General features: G+C 41.3%; 2 protein-coding genes across 2 annotated transcripts in view; one reads left to right on the top strand and one right to left on the bottom strand.

The window, feature by feature from the left end:
* Nucleotides 1-4,124: 4,124 nt before the first annotated feature.
* On the bottom strand, nt 4,125-17,086 carry ppwd1 (peptidylprolyl isomerase domain and WD repeat containing 1). Its single transcript, XM_034192001.1, has 11 exons — nt 16,915-17,086; nt 16,732-16,834; nt 12,939-13,042; nt 10,421-10,541; nt 9,889-10,336; nt 9,618-9,808; nt 6,542-6,731; nt 5,216-5,397; nt 5,021-5,102; nt 4,749-4,931; nt 4,125-4,657 (listed from the first exon to the last, which is right to left on the bottom strand). The coding sequence occupies exons 1-11, from the start codon at nt 17,045-17,047 to the stop codon at nt 4,514-4,516; spliced, it is 1,881 nt and encodes a 626-aa protein (XP_034047892.1). The 5' UTR covers nt 17,048-17,086; the 3' UTR covers nt 4,125-4,513.
* Nucleotides 17,087-17,476: 390 nt separating this feature from the next.
* cwc27 (CWC27 spliceosome associated cyclophilin) overlaps nt 17,477-19,185 on the top strand; it is a 78,020-nt gene continuing 76,311 nt past the window's right edge. The window contains exon 1 of the mRNA XM_034192002.1: nt 17,477-17,659. Coding sequence (XP_034047893.1) covers nt 17,618-17,659 — 42 coding nt within the window. The 5' untranslated portion in view covers nt 17,477-17,617. The remainder of the gene's footprint in view (nt 17,660-19,185) is intronic.

The following is a 19,185-nucleotide window of genomic DNA, read 5'->3' as shown; positions in this document are numbered from 1 at the left end:
ATGGAATGCGTTTGTCTGCAGCTTCACCACCAGTTTTCATTTGGACACAGATGAGCGATCTGCAGTCACTGGGAGGATCCTTCCTACTGAGTGCAGAAATATCTTGTGAAAACATTTAAGTAAATCACATGGTGTGTTTATGAAATGTACACACCAAACCAACAGCCTTCATGAATGTGAAACTGAGTGAAAACCTGAACACTGACATGTCCTGTTATCGCTGAATTATGTCATTTCGACTTCTTGTGACTCATTGCTGTGTAATGTTTGTCACCTGTAAACATGTAAAGAAAACATTTTTAAAAATGCACACATAAATGACTTCTCAGTTTTCAAAAATAAATGTTTTTCAGACTTGGGCACACAAAGCACATCAGAACATTTGTTATCAGTGGTTGTAATAATGGCTTTTGTAAATTATATATAATGTGATGCTGCAAAATAAAATATGTAAAGTAATTTGTCTGGCATCTTCTTTAAATACTATCTGGATGTCCACATAACACCAAATAATATCACCTTACACTGCTACGCTGGTTGCAATTAATCCCATAGTTGTTCCCGGTGTGTAGTGAGTACCTTATATGGCAGCACCCTGACATCAGGGTGAATGTGAAGCATTATTGTAAAGCACTTTGCACATCTGATGCAGATGGAAAAGCGCCATATAAATGCAGTCCATTTATTTTGATTAAGTTAATGGCAACTGAACTCAATCCTGCTTCACAATCAAACGAGCAGAAAGGCAACAAGGCCAGACGATGTTTCTGTTCTTAATTCAAAGTACAGCGCTGACCAACTGGTGTCTGTCTTGATGTACGGTGCATCCAGAAAGTATTCACATGCTTCACTTTTTCCAGATACAGTAGTGTTCAGAATAATAGTAGTGCTATGTGACTAAAAAGATTAATCCAGGTTTTGAGTATATTTCTTATTGTTACATGGGAAACAAGGTACCAGTAGATTCAGTAGATTCTCACAAATCCAACAAGACCAAGCATTCATGATATGCACACTCTTAAGGCTATGAAATTGGGCTATTAGTAAAAAAAAAAAAAAAAAAGTAGAAAAGGGGGTGTTCACAATAATAGTAGTGTGGCATTCAGTCAGTGAGTTCATCAATTTTGTGGAACAAACAGGTGTGAATCAGGTGTCCCCTATTTAAGGATGAAGCCAGCACCCGTTGAACATGCTTTTCTCTTTGAAAGCCTGAGGAAAATGGGACGTTCAAGACATTGTTCAGAACAGCGTAGTTTGATTAAAAAGAAACAACAACAACAACCATCAAAATGGATAGAAGAATAACCAGAATGGCAAAGGCTCACCCACTGATCAGCTCCAGGATGATCAAAGACAGTCTGGAGTTACCTGTAAGTGCTGTGACAGAAGACGCCTGTGTGAAGCTAATTTATTTGCAAGAATCCCCCGCAAAGTCCCTCTGTTAAATAAAAGACGTGTGCAGAAGAGGTTACAATTTGCCAAAGAACACATCAACTGGCCTAAAGAGAAATGGAGGAATATTTTGTGGACTGATGAGAGTAAAATTGTTGTGAGACGACCCCCAAACTCTGAATGCAAGCCACAGTTCACAGTGAAGACAATGAAGCATGGTGGTGCAAGCATCATGATATGGGCATGTTTCTCCTACTATGGTGTTGGGCCTATATATCACATACCAGGTATCATGGATCAGTTTGGATATGTCAAAATACTTGAAGAGGTCATGTTGCCTTATGCTGAAGAGGACATGCCCTTGAAATGGGTGTTTCAACAAGACAATGACCCCAAGCACACTAGTAAACCAGCAAAATCTTGGTTCCAAACCAACAAAATTAATGCCTCGCAGATGTGAAGAAATCATGAAAAACTGTGGTTATACAACTAAATACTAGCTTAGTGATTCACAGGATTGCTAAAAAAGCAGTTTGAACATAATACAACCCCTGGCAAAAATGATGGAATCACCGGCCTCGGAGGATGTTCATTCAGTTGTTTAATTTTGTAGAAAAAAAAGCAGATCACAGACATGACACAAAACTAAAGTCATTTCAAATGGCAACTTTCTGGCTTTAAGAAACACTATAAGAAATCAAGAAAAAGATTGTGGCAGTCAGTAACTGTTACTTTTTTAGACCAAGCAGAGGAAAAAAAATATGGAATCACTCAATTCTGAGGAAAGAATTATGGAATCACCCTGTAAATTTTCATCCCCAAAACTAACACCTGCATCAAATCACATCTGCTCGTTGACACTGACCCTATGCCATGACATTGACCCTATGTGTCTTTTTGCAAGGAATGTTTTCACAGTTTTTGCTCTATGGCAAGATGCATTATCATCTTGAAAAATGATTTCATCATCCCCAAACATCCTTTCAATTGATGGGATAAGAAAAGTGTCCAAAATATCAACGGAAACTTGTGCATTTATTGATGATGTAATGACAGCCATCTCCCCAGCGCCTTTACCTGACATGCAGCCCATATCATCAATGACTGTGGAAATTTACATGTTCTCTTCAGGCAGTCATCTTTATAAATCTCATTGGAACGGCACCAAACAAAAGTTCCAGCATCATCACCTTGCCCAATGCAGATTCGAGATTCATCACTGAATATGACTTTCATCCAGTCGTCCACAGTCCACGATTGCTTTTCCTTAGCCCATTATAACCTTGTTTTTTTCTGTTTAGGTGTTAATGATGGCTTTCGTTTAGCTTTTCTGTATGTAAATCCCATTTCCTTTAGGCGGTTTCTTACAGTTCGGTCACAGACGTTGACTCCAGTTTCCTCCCATTCGTTCCTCATTTGTTTTGTTGTGCATTTTTCGATTTTTGAGACATATTGCTTTAAGTTTTCTGTCTTGACGCTTTGATGTCTTCCTTGGTCTACCAGTATGTTTGCCTTTATCAACCTTCCCATGTTGTTTGTATTTGGTCCAGAGTTTAGACACCGCTGACTGAACAACCAACATCTTTTGCAACATTGCGTGATGATTTACCCTCTTTTAAGAGTTTGATAATCCTCTCCTTTGTTTCAATTGACATCTCTCGTGTTGGAGCCATGATTCATGTCAGTCTACTTGGTGCAACAGCTCTCCAAGGTGTGATCACTCCTTTTTAGATGCAGACTAACGAGCAGATCTGATTTGATGCAGGTGTTAGTTTTGGGGATGAAAATTTACAGGGTGATTCCATAATTTATTCCTCAGAATTGAGTGATTCCATATTTTTTTCCTCTGCTTGGTCTAAAAAAGTAACCGTTACTGACTGCCACAATCTTTTTTTCTTGATTTCTTATAGTGTTTCTTAAAGCCAGAAAGTTGCCATTTGAAATGACTTTAGTTTTGTGTCATGTCTGTGATCTGCTTTTTTTCTACAAAATTAAACAACTGAATGAACATCCTCCGAGGCCGGTGATTCCATAATTTTTGCCAGGGGTTGTAGTTTGGAGTTTGTAGCATCAACAGCAGATGCCACTATTATTGTGAACACCCCTTTTTCTGCTTTTTTTTTTTTTTTTTACTAATAGCCCAATTTCATAGCCTTAAGAGTGTGCATATCATGAATGCTTGGTCATGTTGGATTTGTGAGAATCTACTGAATCTACTGGTACCTTGTTTCCCATGTAACAGTAAGAAATATACTCAAAACCTGGATTAATCTTTTTAGTCACATAGCACTACTATTATTCTGAACACTACTGTATCTGCTGCACTAAATGTCCTATTTCACACATGCTCCATCCATGGCACCTCAGCAAAGAGGTGACCCATCATGATGCACTACGCCCGTCCAACACACAGAACCGTGAGCACAGCCCTCTGTGCATTACACCCACACAACGCACCGCAACCACCCATCAGCCTGCAAAAAACACCACCAACCAAATGTCTGAACCAGGCGGCCGCTTTCAGTGTGTTTGTTGTAATAACCACCACATGACCGTGTTTCACGTGCTGTAGATCCTTTGCACACATGGAGACATTTATTCTTAAAGAAACAAGCATGAAATAAAGAGAAATATACCCAATTTTTACAATGAATATAGGTTTTTAAATCCAGTGCAGCCTCTGTGCTGCAGCAATACAAAAACTCAAACCTACTTTCCTTCAATGCACATCTCCACATGGTACACTACTGTGTGAAATTTCACTGAAATCCAAGAAATGATGCTGATGAAGGAATAGCATTTGCCAGACTCAGACAGGAGACTCTGATCCCCCCCCGTTTGTCTGCGGGAGGTGCACAGCAACATATTTACTAAATCAGCTTCACCAGCTGCTCAGCTTATCCCCAGAGGAACGTTGTTCAATCCAAGTAAGAAACCCATGAATGTGTTGAACAAAGTGAGCATTTAATTACCAGGCCGAAAGACAGAGAAGACTGACAGGTCAAACAAGTCATATATGTGCACTATCAGTTAAAAAAAATCTATTTAAAATATTTATGACGGCAGACCAGAGCGCTGTAGCATGGTGCAACAAACCAACCACTTCAAAGCTGACACGGGGTCACTTTACGGTGATGTTGATGATGCTGATGTCCTCGTAGGGTTTGTCAGTTTTGGGGTTCACTTTGACATTGGAGATCCTCTGCACGGCCTCCATGCCTTTTATGCACCTCCCAAACACAGTGTGCTTGTTGTCAAGCCAAGGCTGAAAGCACACAACATCACATGACTCACAGGACCCAAACGACAAGCAACAAAAGAAAAATACCCCAAATGTCTCAATAACGGCATCATACCGTGGGAACAACTGTGACAAAGAACTGTGAGCCATTGGAGGCGGGGCCTGCGTTGGCCATACTGAGTGTGTACGGGCGGTCGTGCCTCAGTGTGGCGTGGAACTCGTCCTCAAACTCTCCTCCCCAGATGCTCTCTCCTCCCATCCCTGTACCTGTGGGGTCTCCTGTCTGAATCATGAAGCCCTGCACAGACACCAAACCACGATTCAAACACATCTACAGGTAAATGCTCATCAGCTAAACGAAGACACCATCAAAGCAACACAATGTACCTTAATGACTCTGTGGAATATATGACCGTTGTAATAACCGTTCCTGCTGTGGACGCAGAAGTTCTCCACAGTTTTGGGGCATCTAAACAAACAAACAAACAAAAAAAAACAGTTTATCTTGTGTTCATGTAACGACTAACACCGAGTAATAAACCACGTGGACAGACTGGGGACGTGTCAATGCTGGACACCTACTCTACAGGGAAGAGTTTGATATGGATGTCTCCCATGGTGGTGTGGATGATGGCGCTGTCGGACACTCTTTTGGGACCCTCGGCCTGCGTGGCAGCCATCACTTCTTCCTTTGAGGGCTTCTCATTGAAGATATCTCTGTCTGACTCTGCACTCTTAGTGTCCTCTGGTTCCCTCTTTGTGAACTGAGAAAAGAAGACAGAAGAAAGACAATATACTGTCATGACTTAGGAAATGACCAGTTTACTTGTAGTTAAACTGTGGCCAGATGTTGCTAATAGAAGGCAAAGAGAAGGATTACATTTTTTTTTTATTTCAGCTGCACTTTGCCAGAAGACATTCCCAGATTTCATCATTTTTCTTACATGAATTTCCATCTGTATCATACTGACATGAAGTTTTTAACGCTATGCAGTTTGTCCAATCACAGTTACAGAACACAATAACTCCTTTAAATTTGTCTGGGTGTCTTCCCTCACTAGTTTCCTTCTTTACCTGGCTGACGCGCCCTGAGGCAGCATTGTTATGATTTGGCACTATTTAAATAAACCAAATAAATATAAATTTCCTTCTTTCAAAGTCACTCAGGTTTTTGAGAACTGCTGACTTGACAATGACTCACCAGACAGCAGCATGCCATTTGTATTTCTTAAAGACGGATGAGGTCCAAGAAATATTCATTGACTTGGAAATGTTCATGTATCCATCCCCTGACTGATGTAAAGAAAACTGACTTAAAAAATGGATGATTTGTATTTTTAAAAATGTTTAAATAAATAAATAAATCAGTGGATACAGTTTCTCCAAATACTTATAAATTCTGAAATCTGAGGGACTACAACTAATTTTATACATGAGATTTTTTTGTTTTTGTGACATCACTGAAGCTGTATGTGCCTGTGATCACCCTGGTCACTACGTAACTGTTTGTATGTTAACCAAGCAACCTTAGACCTAGTTATTAGATTTTAATTGAAAACAGTTTCACCGACTGAACAGTCCCCCCTAAAAATTTGTCCCCCCTGCCTTCACTATGCGTGCGTCATCAGCCGCGGTTCACCGATTATCACCTCGTTTCTGCTTCAAACTGCCTCCAGTCATCATCTATCTCAGCGACAGATATCTGAAGCTTTTGTACAACAATCATTTCCACATAAATTCCGCATTATTTCATCATAAAAGATGGAGGAAGCGATCAGAGCGCCACAGCTACACGAGCTGCTAGTTGATGCATTCACAGCATGTCGGTCATTTCAAATAGTCAAGGAGTATCGCCTCACTAAGGGAGATGAAGACATCAAGCTGACATTTCTCAGTAAGAAGTCTCACCATGTAGAAGCGGTTCTTCTTAAAGGCGGTGCAGAAAACGGTGGGGTCGGGCTCTGCACTCTCTAAGGCCGGGTTATCCGACGCTTTCATCTCAACAGTTGGTGCCACAGACATGGCCTTTGCAATTCCCTGGAACAGGCTGAGCTGGACCACACGGATGTTCTCCAGCTTGCCGAGGATCCGCACACATCTGACACAAACACATACAAAACAAATACATTAATTACACCGAGATAAGTATTTACGAGGTCTGTGAGAAAAGTATCCGACCTTATTATTTTTTTTAAAAACTATATGGATTTGATTCATATGTTTTTACGTCAGCCAAGCTTGAACCTTCGTGCACATGCGTGAGTTTTTCCACGCCTGTCGGTTGCGTCATTCGCCTGTGAGCACGCCTTGTGGGAGGAGTGGTCCACCCCTCTCGTCGTCGTTTCATTGTCAGGAAATGGCGGAATGATTTGGGCTTTTTTTCCATCAGAATTTTTTCAGAAACTGTTAGAGACAGGCAGCTGGAAACCATTCGAAAAATTTATCTGGCTTTCGGTGAAAATTTTACCGGCTTCACAGAGAGTAAGGAGTGTTACTACAGCTTTAAGGACTGCCCACAATGGCGCGCGGTGCGCCACGCTCCGAGCCGCCATCGAGAGGTAGAAAACACCACATCATTTCTAAATGGATGGCTGTGTGGAGCCGGGACCGTCGTGTGCAATTTCTCTGGTTATCACAAGAGCTGGACATCAGCCATTTTTTTTTTGGCAGATTTCACTTTTAACAAGAGATTTTGTCATGGAAAGCCGCGCGGAGGCTTCGCGCGTCAGGACTGAGCGAGACAAAGGAACTCCTCCGTTTCGGAGTGCCAGAGGACAAGTTGGGACATGCCTATCTCGGCTTTCAATGCTTACCAGCCCAGTGAGTATAAGAGAAATTGTGGAGAGCTGGGCATGTCCCAACTTGTCCCCTGGCACTCCGAAACGGAGGTGTTCCTTTGTCTCGCTCGATCAGCGAATCGGTCTGACGCGCGAAGCCTCCGAGCGGCTTTCCATGACAAAATCTCTTGTTAAAAGTGAAATCTGCCGGAAAATGGCTGATGTCCAGCTCTTGTGATAACCAGAGAAATTGCTCACGACGGTCCCGGCTCCACACAGCCATCCGTTTAGAAATGATGTGGTGTTTTTTAGGTTAATTATGGAGTTCCACAAGGTTCTGTGCTAGGACCAATAGAGTGCTTCGCTCTCAGACTGCAGGCTTACTTGTAGTTCCTAGGGTTTGTAAGAGTAGAATGGGAGGCAGAGCCTTCAGCTTTCAGGCTCCTCTCCTGTGGAACCAGCTCCCAATTCAGATCAGGGAGACAGACACCCTCTCTACTTTTAAGATTAGGCTTAAAACTTTCCTTTTTGCTAAAGCTTATAGTTAGGGCTGGATCAGGTGACCTTGAACCATCCCTTAGTTATGCTGCTATAGACTTAGACTGCTGGGGGGTTCCCATGATGCACTGTTTCTCTTTTTGCTCTGTATGCACCACTCTGCATTTAATCATTAGTGATTGATCTCTGCTCTCTTCCACAGCATGTCTTTTTCCTGATTCTCTCCCCTCAGCCCCAACCAGTCCCAGCAGAAGACTGCCCCTCCCTGGGCCTGGTTCTGCTGGAGGTTTCTTCCTGTTAAAAGGGAGTTTTTCCTTCCCAGTGTCGCCAAGTGCTTGCTCACAGGGGGTCGTTTTGACCGTTGGGGTTTTTCCGCAATTATTGTATGGCCTTGCCTTGCAATGTGAAGCGCCTTGGGGCGACTGTTTGTTGTGATTTGGCGCTATATAAATAAAATTGATTTGAAATTGATTTGATTTGTTTTCTGCTTCTCGATGGCAGCTCGGAGCCGCCATTGTGGGCAGTCCTTAAAGCTGTAGTAACACTCCTTATTCTCTGTGAAGCCCATAAAATTTTCACCGAAAGCCAGATACATTTTTCGAATGGTTTCCAGCTGCCTGTCTCTAACAGTTTCTGAAAAAATTCTGATGGAAAAAAAGCTCAAATCATTCCGCCATTTCCTCGCAATGAAACGACGACGAGAGGGGTGGACCACTCCTCCCACAAGGCGTGCTCACAGGCGAATGACACAACCGACAGGCGTAGAAAAACCCACGCATGCGCACGAAGGTTCAAGCTTGGCTGATGTAAAAACATATGAATCAAATCCATATGGTTTTTGAAAAAAATAATAAGGTCGGATACTTTTCTAATAGACCTCGTAAATGCATGTTTAAGCAAGTCTTAAGTCGTGCAGTGCTGAAAAAAGTACTCATCCTTTTTTTAAGTCGTTTTGTTGAGTTGTTTTTAATGCAACAACAAAATCATCAACCTTTACAGCCACTTGGCTTTAGAAATGCAAATCAGGGTGGTGGACATCAGGTGGGTTCAGGTTAAGATTTCAGCTGACTTCTGCATGTACATGGTGCTGGTCCACGTTATGAGTCTATATTATGGTAAAGGCTCAACTTTTGTGTATTTGGCTACTGCATTCATGCACCCATGCATCTAACCAGCTTCCCAGGTCCTGCAGAAGAGAAGCATGATGATTGATGAACAACACGGGGTGACCTGTGTGCACGATAACATGGAGTAAATATAACGCCAAACGTGGTGTAAATTCTGATGATCAAAAAAACAAAAACCCTTTGATCTCATAAAGCCTCAGATATTCCAGCTGGCTTCAGACTCTCCCACACACCTTTGGGCAAGTCCAGATTTTACATCTTCCTTTAACCTCCCCTCATATACTAATCAGAACCTACTGTGCTTCACTCCTGAGATCTGATGACATCAGGTGCACATGAAGCAGAATGGCTGCAGTTTCCGGACAGAATAAACTGTGTCCTGTTGCCGATACTTATTTTTATGAAGCAGACACTGAGCTGTGAGGTTTAAACAGTAATTGTGACGTTTAGAAACCCAACACTGTCACAGGGATAAGAAATTTGTTTTAATTTACTTAGAATATCGATAATTTCATAAATTTTGATTAAAAACTATTCATTTCTAACAATACGGTAAGCTTCATCACCTTCACAAGAACATACCTGTTCGTTTCCACATTGATGACCTTGATACCCAGCATTGTCCCGTAGAGGACAAAATGACCGGTCTCATCAAAGATGATATTAGTCAGACAAATTCCATCCACCTTCTCCAGTTCCCTTTCCACAGCCATTCTCCTCCCAAACTCCATGTCAGGGAGCTGCTGCCTCATCTGTTGCAACTCTGTAAACATCTAACATGTCAAACAGATGCAGTAAGGCTGTGATATAATCACATCAGTTAGAAACTCAGGCGGAAAGACTTAGAACTTACAGTTAAGGACTCATCAAACACCCTCATCAGTTTTCCTGTTAAGAAGCGGAAGATCCGGACTTTCCTGTCAGACGCAATGGTGGCCATTTTCTTTCCGTCAGGGGAAAACGCAAGGCTTATGGGATAGGTTTTGTGTTTGGCAAATTCATACAAGTCCGTGTCAGTTTTGTATTCCCAGTCCACATTTTTGGGGAACCTGAATTCATTTGAAAGGCCAGTCCAGTATTCCAACATTCCCGCCTTGTCAGCAGACACAATAACTCGAAATTTGGGATTCAGTCGGATTTGTGACAGCGGTGAAGAGTGCAGCTTATCAAATACGTGAAGTGGTCGGTTGCTTCCCCGGCCATCATAGATGAAGATCTTCCCTGTGGACTTTTCTGAGCTTGCCACCGTAGAAATCGCATCTCCAGGGTTGTAGATCCACTCACACTGTCCCGGGTGATAGCTAAAAACAAACGGGGGGATCACATGAGCTTCTAACTGAAAACATGCAATTCTGTTCTTCATGATACAGCAAATAGAAACTCACCCCAACTTCAGCATGTTGATCATATCAAAGTTGACAACGTCAAACACTTTCATGGCTTGATCATCACCGACAGAACAGAACAGAGCCCCTTCAGCACTGACTGCAATACTTTCTATCACACCTGCAGGAAAACACAACAATCTCAGTACCCATTATGCCCTCCAATAACTCGTACAACATATTTTACAATACAAGGCACAAAAATACAACCTAAAAAGATAGTTCTTTCTCATATGTCTTAAATCATCATCATTAAATTATCAGGGACAGACGCTGATATTTTGAAACCACTTAAGCTTGGTGGCCCAAATATAAACTTATTTAAAAGGAACTCCAAAAAGTTCTTTCTTTGCTTAACTATGACCCTTCATGAAATGCCATGAAGGGTAAATGGTCACTCCCACCCTCTATTTACTGAGCTTCATAGTTGCACATGTGTGGGGCCACAGCACGATGAGGTTGGTGGATCAGCTCCTTTCCTCACCGCCTGTTATCTTCCCCAACTGTTAGTCAGTCTGGGAGGGCAGCAGGGGGACATCAAGTGCCAGTCCCAGCCAGGACTCAAACTGATGACCTTCTGCACAGAAGGCCAATGCTATCAACACTGATCCATCACACCACTGAAAAGTCACAAGCAGAATGAAAATATCTAATTATTTCTTTAATGTTAACTTACAGTAACTGAAGGTATTTGTATTTATGGGCAACATATATATATTGCAGAACATCTCATCTTTAGATATCATATTCAGGCACTGCTGCACTTTAATTCCCCCAAAATACTCCATTTCTTACTTTCTGATTGAAGTTGTGTAATCACATTAACAGTTGTGTAAACCTATTAGTAGTACCTTAGTAAACCTATACTTAAGTATCCCTGACTTGGCAGTAGGTACTAGCTAACTGGCAACAAGTACAGTACTTGCAAATAACTATTTTCTAACAGTAACACTGCTGTACTGTTTGCTCTTATCGTGCATTTTGAACTACAAGGAATGGGGTGTGCATTTGTGAATTGTGAGAAGCAGATGAATGAAAAAATAAGAAGAAAACTGAATGATGTGGAAAGACGGTAGATCCAGATGTGTACTGATTTTTAACAGCTAGAGATATGTGCGCAAGCTCACAAAACAATAACCCTGAGAAAATAGTTGCTTGCATGTATTGATCTGTGGCAATAAATCTATTGCGATGAAATATCTAAATTAATAAAGTGGTCAAACTGTATTGAAGAGGTAAACAGATTTTTATTAACAATAAAAAAAAAAAAACATTTATCTCCTTTCCTTTTCTTCACATACATTTTTATATGATGTGCTGCAGTTGAGATGAAATCCACCAACTGGTTTAGGGGGAGTTGTGCTTACAAGACTCATGGTCGGCTAGACAGGCCGATTCTTGTATGTTTATGTATATTATGCCCTGCCCCCATGTTTGAGGTGGTATAATAAAGGCTATGCGAAGAGTTACAGTATTGATATCCATAACTTTATAGGAAAGAGTCGTTGAAGCTTGGGGGGGAGGACAGGTGAAGATCTGTGAACAATAATAAGGTCTCATGCTGAGAAAGAGCACTACAGAGGTGTTGTTTGCTCTGGGAGTGTTGATGTGGAAGTATAGAGGTCAGACAGAGTGTCAAAGTGTGTTTTTGTATTTATAGAGAGCTCATGACAGGACACTAAGAGAGGAGAAGAGGTATTCTATCAGAAACTCAGGAATGCAAAAAAACATGTGAGGTGGTGCAGGACATGTATAAGGACAATGCAGCAGTAGTGAATTTCCTGTATATTTGTTTTGTCAATTGTGTCGGTAGCATGGCCCAAGCAGAGGGTCGCCCCTCTGTGTCTGGTCTGCTTGAGATTTCTTCCTCAAATCATCAGAGGGAGTTTTTCTTACCACTGTCACCTGTGTTCTTGCTCTGGGGGTTGGTAAGGTTAGACCTTACTTGTGTGAAGCGCCTTGAGGCAGCTTTGTTGTGATTTTGCGCTATATAAATGAAATAAATTGAAATTGAATTGAACAGTGAGGCATACAGCAGGAATGCTGGATGGGTTCAAGGTGGGAGTGGGATCACGTCAAGGACTGGCTCTGAATGCTTTCTTGTTTACAATAGTAATAGACATGTTGATGGATGAGCTGAGACAGGAGTTTCTGTAGACTATGATGTTCTTGATGACACTGTGATCTGGAGCATGAGGACCACGTTGAGACTATATTCTCTGGAGAGAAGGGCAATGAAAATCAGGAGGCGAAAGCGAGAGTACATGTCCATGAATGAGAGAGAGGGCAATGGTATAGTGTACTTTCGGCAAGTAAAGGGAGAGAAAGGGTCAACTGATGGAGCCGCCACATACGAGGAAAATGAGACAGCCTAAGAGGAGGTTTATGGATGTGGTAAGGGGAAGACTTGCAAGCAACTGATGTGAAGCAAGATGCAGAGAACAGAGTTGGAGAAGCATAATCCATTATATCAACTCCTAATAAAAGCATTTTCAGAGACATTTGATAAAATTCATACCAAGGTGACACCGAAAGTGTTTGACAAACTCTATCCCCTCGTCTTCCTTCTTCTTCCAAAACTTGACGTGACCATCCTGACTGGCTGTGATAACAAAGTCTGTCCTGAAAATTAAAATATTGTCAACACAAAGTCTGGGATAAAGTCTAATTGCTGACATAGAATTACTACAAACAGTTAATTTATGCACTTGATAAACACACAAGCTATTCTGCAAGTAATCTGCAAATGTTATTTGAGGCAAGTTTAAGCAAGACCTTAAAAAAACATGATTTACTGATTGAGTGAAAACTCTTGTATCAATCATCTTATAAAACAGTTACACTCAACAAAAATATAAACGCAACACTTTTGGTTTTGCTCCCATTTTGTATGAGATGAACTCAAAGATCTAAAAACTTTTTCCACATACACAATATCACCATTTCCCTCAAATATTGTTCACAAACCAGTCTAAATCTGTGATAGTGAGCACTTCTCCTTTGCTGAGATAATCCATCCCACCTCACAGGTGTGCCATATCAAGATGCTGATTAGTGCACAGGTGTGCCTTAGACTGCCCACAATAAAAGGCCACTCTGAAAGGTGCAGTTTTATCACACAGCACAGTGCCACAGATGTCGCAAGATTTGAGGGAGCGTGCAATTGGCATGCTGACAGCAGGAATGTCAACCAGAGCATGTTCACCTCCAAGATCGTCTGAGACCAGCCACTCGGACAGCTGCTGAAACAATCGGTTTGCATAACCAAAGAATTTCTGCACAAACTGTCAGAAACCGTCTCAGGGAAGCTCATCTGCATGCTCGTCGTCCTCATCGGGGTCTCGACCTGACTCCAGTTCGTCATCGTAACCGACTTGAGTGGGCAAATGCTCACATTCGCTGGTGTTTGGCACGTTGGAGAGGTGTTCTCTTCATGGATGAATCCCGGTTCACACTGTTCAGGGCAGATAGCAGACAGTGTGTGTGGCGTCGTGTGGGTGAGCGGTTTCCTGATGTCAATATTGTGGATCGAGTGGCCCATGGTGGCGGTGGGGTTATGGTATGGGCAGGCGTCTGTTATGGACGAAGAACACAGGTGCATTTTATTGATGGCATTTTGAATGCACAGAGATACCGTGACGAGATCCTGAGGCCCATTGTTGTGCCATACATCCAAGAACATCACCTCATGTTGCAGCAGGATAATGCACGGCCCCATGTTGCAAGGATCTGTACACAATTCTTGGAAGCTGAAAATGTCCCAGTTCTTGCATGGCCGGCATACTCACCGGACATGTCACCCATTGAGCATGTTTGGGATGCTCTGGACCGATGTATACGACAGCGTGTACCAGTTCTAATCATGGTGTCTAATCAGCATCTTGATATGGCACACCTGTGAGGTGGGATGGATTATCTCAGCAAAGGAGAAGTGCTCACTATCACAGATTTAGACTGGTTTGTGAACAATATTTGAGGGAAATGGTGATATTGTGTATGTGGAAAAAGTTTTAGATCTTTGAGTTCATCTCATACAAAATGGGAGCAAAACCAAAAGTGTTGCGTTTATATTTTTGTTGAGTGTAATTCTTGTGGCGCCTGCCATTTGTGATTACCGATAGTGGAGACACATTGACAAAATTATATCTGTCATTCAATAATGATAATTACCAGATAATCTATACCCAAAATTTGAAGTGCTCCAACTACTTCATTAATTTAGTTTGTTTTTATTAAATTTTTTAAATCATTGCAAATTAAATGCCTTTTTTTATTTTTGACTGTACATACAGGGAAAAATAAAGCACACAAATATTTTGCCTGGGAAAAATCTGAATATTTTAATTTTGATGATTTGTGCCCAAAATGCATAAGTTATATATATATATATATATATATATATATATATATATATATATATATATCCCCTCCACTGGGAGCAGGTCCCGGGGAAGACCCAGGACACGCTGGAGGGACTACATCTCTCGGCTGGCTTGGGAACGCCTTGGGGTTCCCCCGGAGGAGCTGGAGGAGGTGTGTGTGGATCGGGAGGTCTGGGCGGCTTTGCTTGAGCTGCTGCCCCCGCGACCCGACTCCGGATAAAGTGGAAGAAAATGGATGGATGGATATATATATATATATATATATATGTGTGTGTGTGTGTGTGTGATTATGTATGCATTATGTATGTATGTGATTAATATATGATTATTGATTATATGCTAGACGAGCTGAGACAGGAGTCTCATGTCCTATATATTACAGGAAAACACTTCATTGTTGTCCTTTCGGCTGCTCCCGCTCTGTATGGGGTTGCCACAGCGGATACACCCAGATCCCCATTTTCATTTGTCACAAGTTTTACGTCAGTTGGCTTTGAGTAGGATGGTGTAGGCTGATCGGGAAGGGCGGACGGGGGTCACACACGCACACCACGTTCACTCATGCGCTACATACCTTCTGTCTTGCAAGAATAAATTGCACATATGTGTATTAATGTACATAAATGGTTCTGCCAGTGTGGCATTTACCATAACCATATATGCAGACAGGGGAAAAAAAAAAAAATTTTTACGCCGGGTGCCCTTCTCGACGCAACTCCAGTTTCACCTAGACAAACACATGGCCCCTGGTGTTCCAAAGAGGTCTCCCATCCAAGTACTAACCAGACCTCACACTGCTTAGCTTCTGAGATCTGATGGGCTCAGGCTTACACAGAGCAGACTGGCTGCACAGGCAAACACTTTGTACACTGACACTTAAAAAAAAACAAAAAAAACAAAAGCACTTCTGTGTATACCAGGAAACACAGCAGAGATCACTTTAGAGGTTTCATGCATACAAATAGAAATCGGCCCACATCAATTATTTATTTATTTTATTTTGGGGAATTTCACTGACGACAATACAGTTGGTCCAAGAACCAGCACATCCGCTAGGTGGCAAGTATGCTTTGACCGAAGATAGTCATTGACAACCACACAGTCAGTTGCTCCGTGTCACTCACACATGCATGTTGATCATTAGAGTGCAGTACACTGACTGTATTCAGCATGGAAACAAGATTTACTTTTAAAATAGCTGATATTTTCCGTTCCTGACTTGGTACGCAGATGTTGTATGTGTCATTTCAAAAGGGGGAAAAAGCCCATCCTCCCTCACCACTTTTTTCTGATGTCAAGGATGATAAACTGTTTCTTTTTATTGGGCCTAATCCAATAAACATATAGGACCGTATTGCAGTTACAACACACACTACAATATGACATGTTTTTGTACAAGCCTGCCATAATGCACAATGCAGATTTTCTTTCATGCGCAATATTTTAGAATTTCATTTGGAGTATGAAGTGTGGTGTGAAGTTCCACATAGTGGTTTGTCTGTGGTGTGATGGTCATGCTGCAGAGTTTCACATTCAGCTGCATTTGCTGATCCAAGGTAAGGTCCAAACATTTTCTGGTGATGGAAGACATCAACACACCATATCTGCATCTGACAACGCCTCATTTTTAGACCAGCACGCCCACATGAGTGTAAGTTCTGTTGTTATTTGGAGTAAAACTGACAGCTGTGTGGGTTGGAAACTGGACTTTACACCAGATGTACAGTAGGGCCCTTAAATTCAAAGAAAGTTGATTTTAATAGCATATCAAAATTAATTTTTTAAATTTTGGGCTCAAACATCTGAATAGCTGGTACTATCCTTTAAAAAACTTTGTTTTTTTCCTATATTTCATATACTGAACAAGTTTATTTTAAAAAAAAAGTCAGTAAGTTTGAGTTGCAGGTGATGAGCAGCTTCAGCACTTACTTGGAACAAACTAAATGTGTAATAACGTCTCTGTGCATATAGCTCCGTTCGTACATCGCAGCTGACGGCAGGTTGTTCAGATAAACACGCTCGTATTCAAGTACTGAGACACACACAAACATCCGGTTAGCTTCAAGTAGTTTAGCATCAGCGAAATAACAGAGAATGAAAAGGAAGAACAACCTTTCCTTTTCTTTGGCTTCGTAGCCTCGCTTGGCATGGGTCCCACCAACTCATCTTCATTTCTCTCTCCATCTTCACTTTCTGTATCGTTTGCTTTTCGCTTTAGCTCCGCACCGTCTTCACACGCCGCCATGACCCCGCGCTATCCCCGTCCAACTACGTCACTTCCGTTTTTCTAAACTCTCCAAAGCGTCTCTGCCGATAGTTTCTACAATACATTAAAACCAACTAACTCTTTTTTTTTTTTTTTTTATTTTCTACTCCAATTTTGCGAAACCCTTTATTTTTAAACGTCTTTCACTTCGGCTTGAGTAAATATATTACTGTTTGGTGACGGATGATTATTTGTGAACACATGGGTCACACCAAAAATGAAATAGAGGGGAGTGTGTGTCATTGTGTCAATGTTGTTCTGTCGTACAGACACTTGTTTGTAAAGACCTTTAAGAATAAGTTATTTTATTGTATTTAATTTCTAATCTAAATTAAAATGTTTGTTGTTATACTGTTGTGAATTTGAAAGAACACATAATTGCTTTTACAAACCCCCACACAGTCGGAAGTAAACAACAGGCTCACATGTTTTGCTAATGTGTCTGCAGATGTTTTCTACTAGTGAAGTTAGCTAGTAAACAATCTTTATTTCATGTTTCTCCGTTTTTATGTTGCAGATAATTAAAGTCTTGTTCTTGTAAGGGACAGGATGAGCAATATTTACATTCAAGAACCACCAACGAATGGAAAGGTGAGCGCAACTTGTACTTTCCCTTTTTAAAGAATATGTAGTGCGTGTTAGTTGCAGTACTATGTAAGTTTTTTTTCTGTTTCATTAAACTCAGTGAAAATAGCAAGATTATGATATTTTACAACTTTGTGCTCCATCAGCTTTTGCTCGTTTTAATTTATTCATGTATCATTTTCTTTTATTTATGATTTTTTTATAACATCAATTAAAAAATAGGCTTCTTTATATTAAAATTGAACTAATTATCCCCTTTGATCGTGCAAGAATGAGACGTGAGGGAAGCCATCCATGACATGTGACAACGAGTAGGATTTTCATAAAAAGAAGACAGAAATTTTCAGCTACAACTTCAGAAACGTGACGGATTCTATCTGTATTCTTGCAAAAAACAAACAAACAAAACCTATTTTCTTGGTGGCTTCCCTCACTAGTCTCTTGCATGGTAACAGTTTTTTTCAGAACTGCTTACTGTGAATTAGAAATGTTTATGTGTTTGTCCCCTGTTGTCTGTAGAAAATTGGCTGTAAAAGTGATGATTTAATGTTTTGACTTTGATGCTTTAGTTTGTGTTGTAGATTTTTGTTTTCATTGTGAGCTAAAAAGGCACACATTTTGAAATTTGAGGATAAAGAAGTCTGAATTGTTTTCTTGCTTTCTTTTTTCATTTGATCAAAAAAAAACCCTGAAATGTGTAAAAGCTCAAAGTGGCAGAAATGCTTGCACTGCGTACAAGATCTGTCAGAAAAGAAACAGGACTGGGATCACAAAAAAAAGGCAAATCCAAACTACAAAACACATGATTTTCCTTTTAAAATAATCCCAAATGAGTCTAACGCACTTTGCCATCCTTCTCTGCCATGCTTCCATACACTCCTGGAAGGATTTTCCCAGGATTCATTGTGGTGGCCAAGTGGTTAGTGCGCTTGGTTTCAGTGCAGAAGGCTCCCGGTTCAAATCCCACCCCTGCCACATTTCTCCATGTGAAGTGGAGTTGCGTCAGGAAGGGCATCCGGCGTAAAATCTGTGCCAATTCAACATGCAGATCCACCTTGGATTTGCTGTGGCGACCCCGAGTGCAAACAAGGGAGCAGCCGAAGGGACTTACTTTTTCATTGTAGCTCCAGAAAACAGGTCCGTTTGATGACCCCCTTGAGTTGGTAGTGAATGTAGTCACCCCACTGTGAACTCGCCACATGTGAAGTCACCCCAGTCCAGGTGAAGTCACCCCACTTTTTTCCATTGAAGTCACCTCACTTTTTTCACTGAAGTCACCTCACTTTTTTCACTGAAGTCACCCCAGTCCGGATGAAGTTACCTCACTTTTTTGGTGAAGTCACCCCTCTACAGGTGAAGTCACCCCCCTTTTTTCCAGTGAAGTCACCAGAGTCCACATGAAGTGACCCCATTTTTTTCAGTGAAGTCACCCCACTCCAGGTGAAGTTACCCCACTTTGTTTAGGTGAACTCACCCCAGTGTGTGCTTCTTATATTTCCGTTATTTCTGTCTCCCCACTTCACTTTAATTGA

This window comes from Thalassophryne amazonica, chromosome 17 (genome assembly GCF_902500255.1).
Source record: "Thalassophryne amazonica chromosome 17, fThaAma1.1, whole genome shotgun sequence".
In the NCBI taxonomy this organism is placed as follows: domain Eukaryota; kingdom Metazoa; phylum Chordata; class Actinopteri; order Batrachoidiformes; family Batrachoididae; genus Thalassophryne; species Thalassophryne amazonica.
Note: the sequence above shows the minus strand (reverse complement) of the source record. Positions and strands in the feature narration are given on the sequence as shown.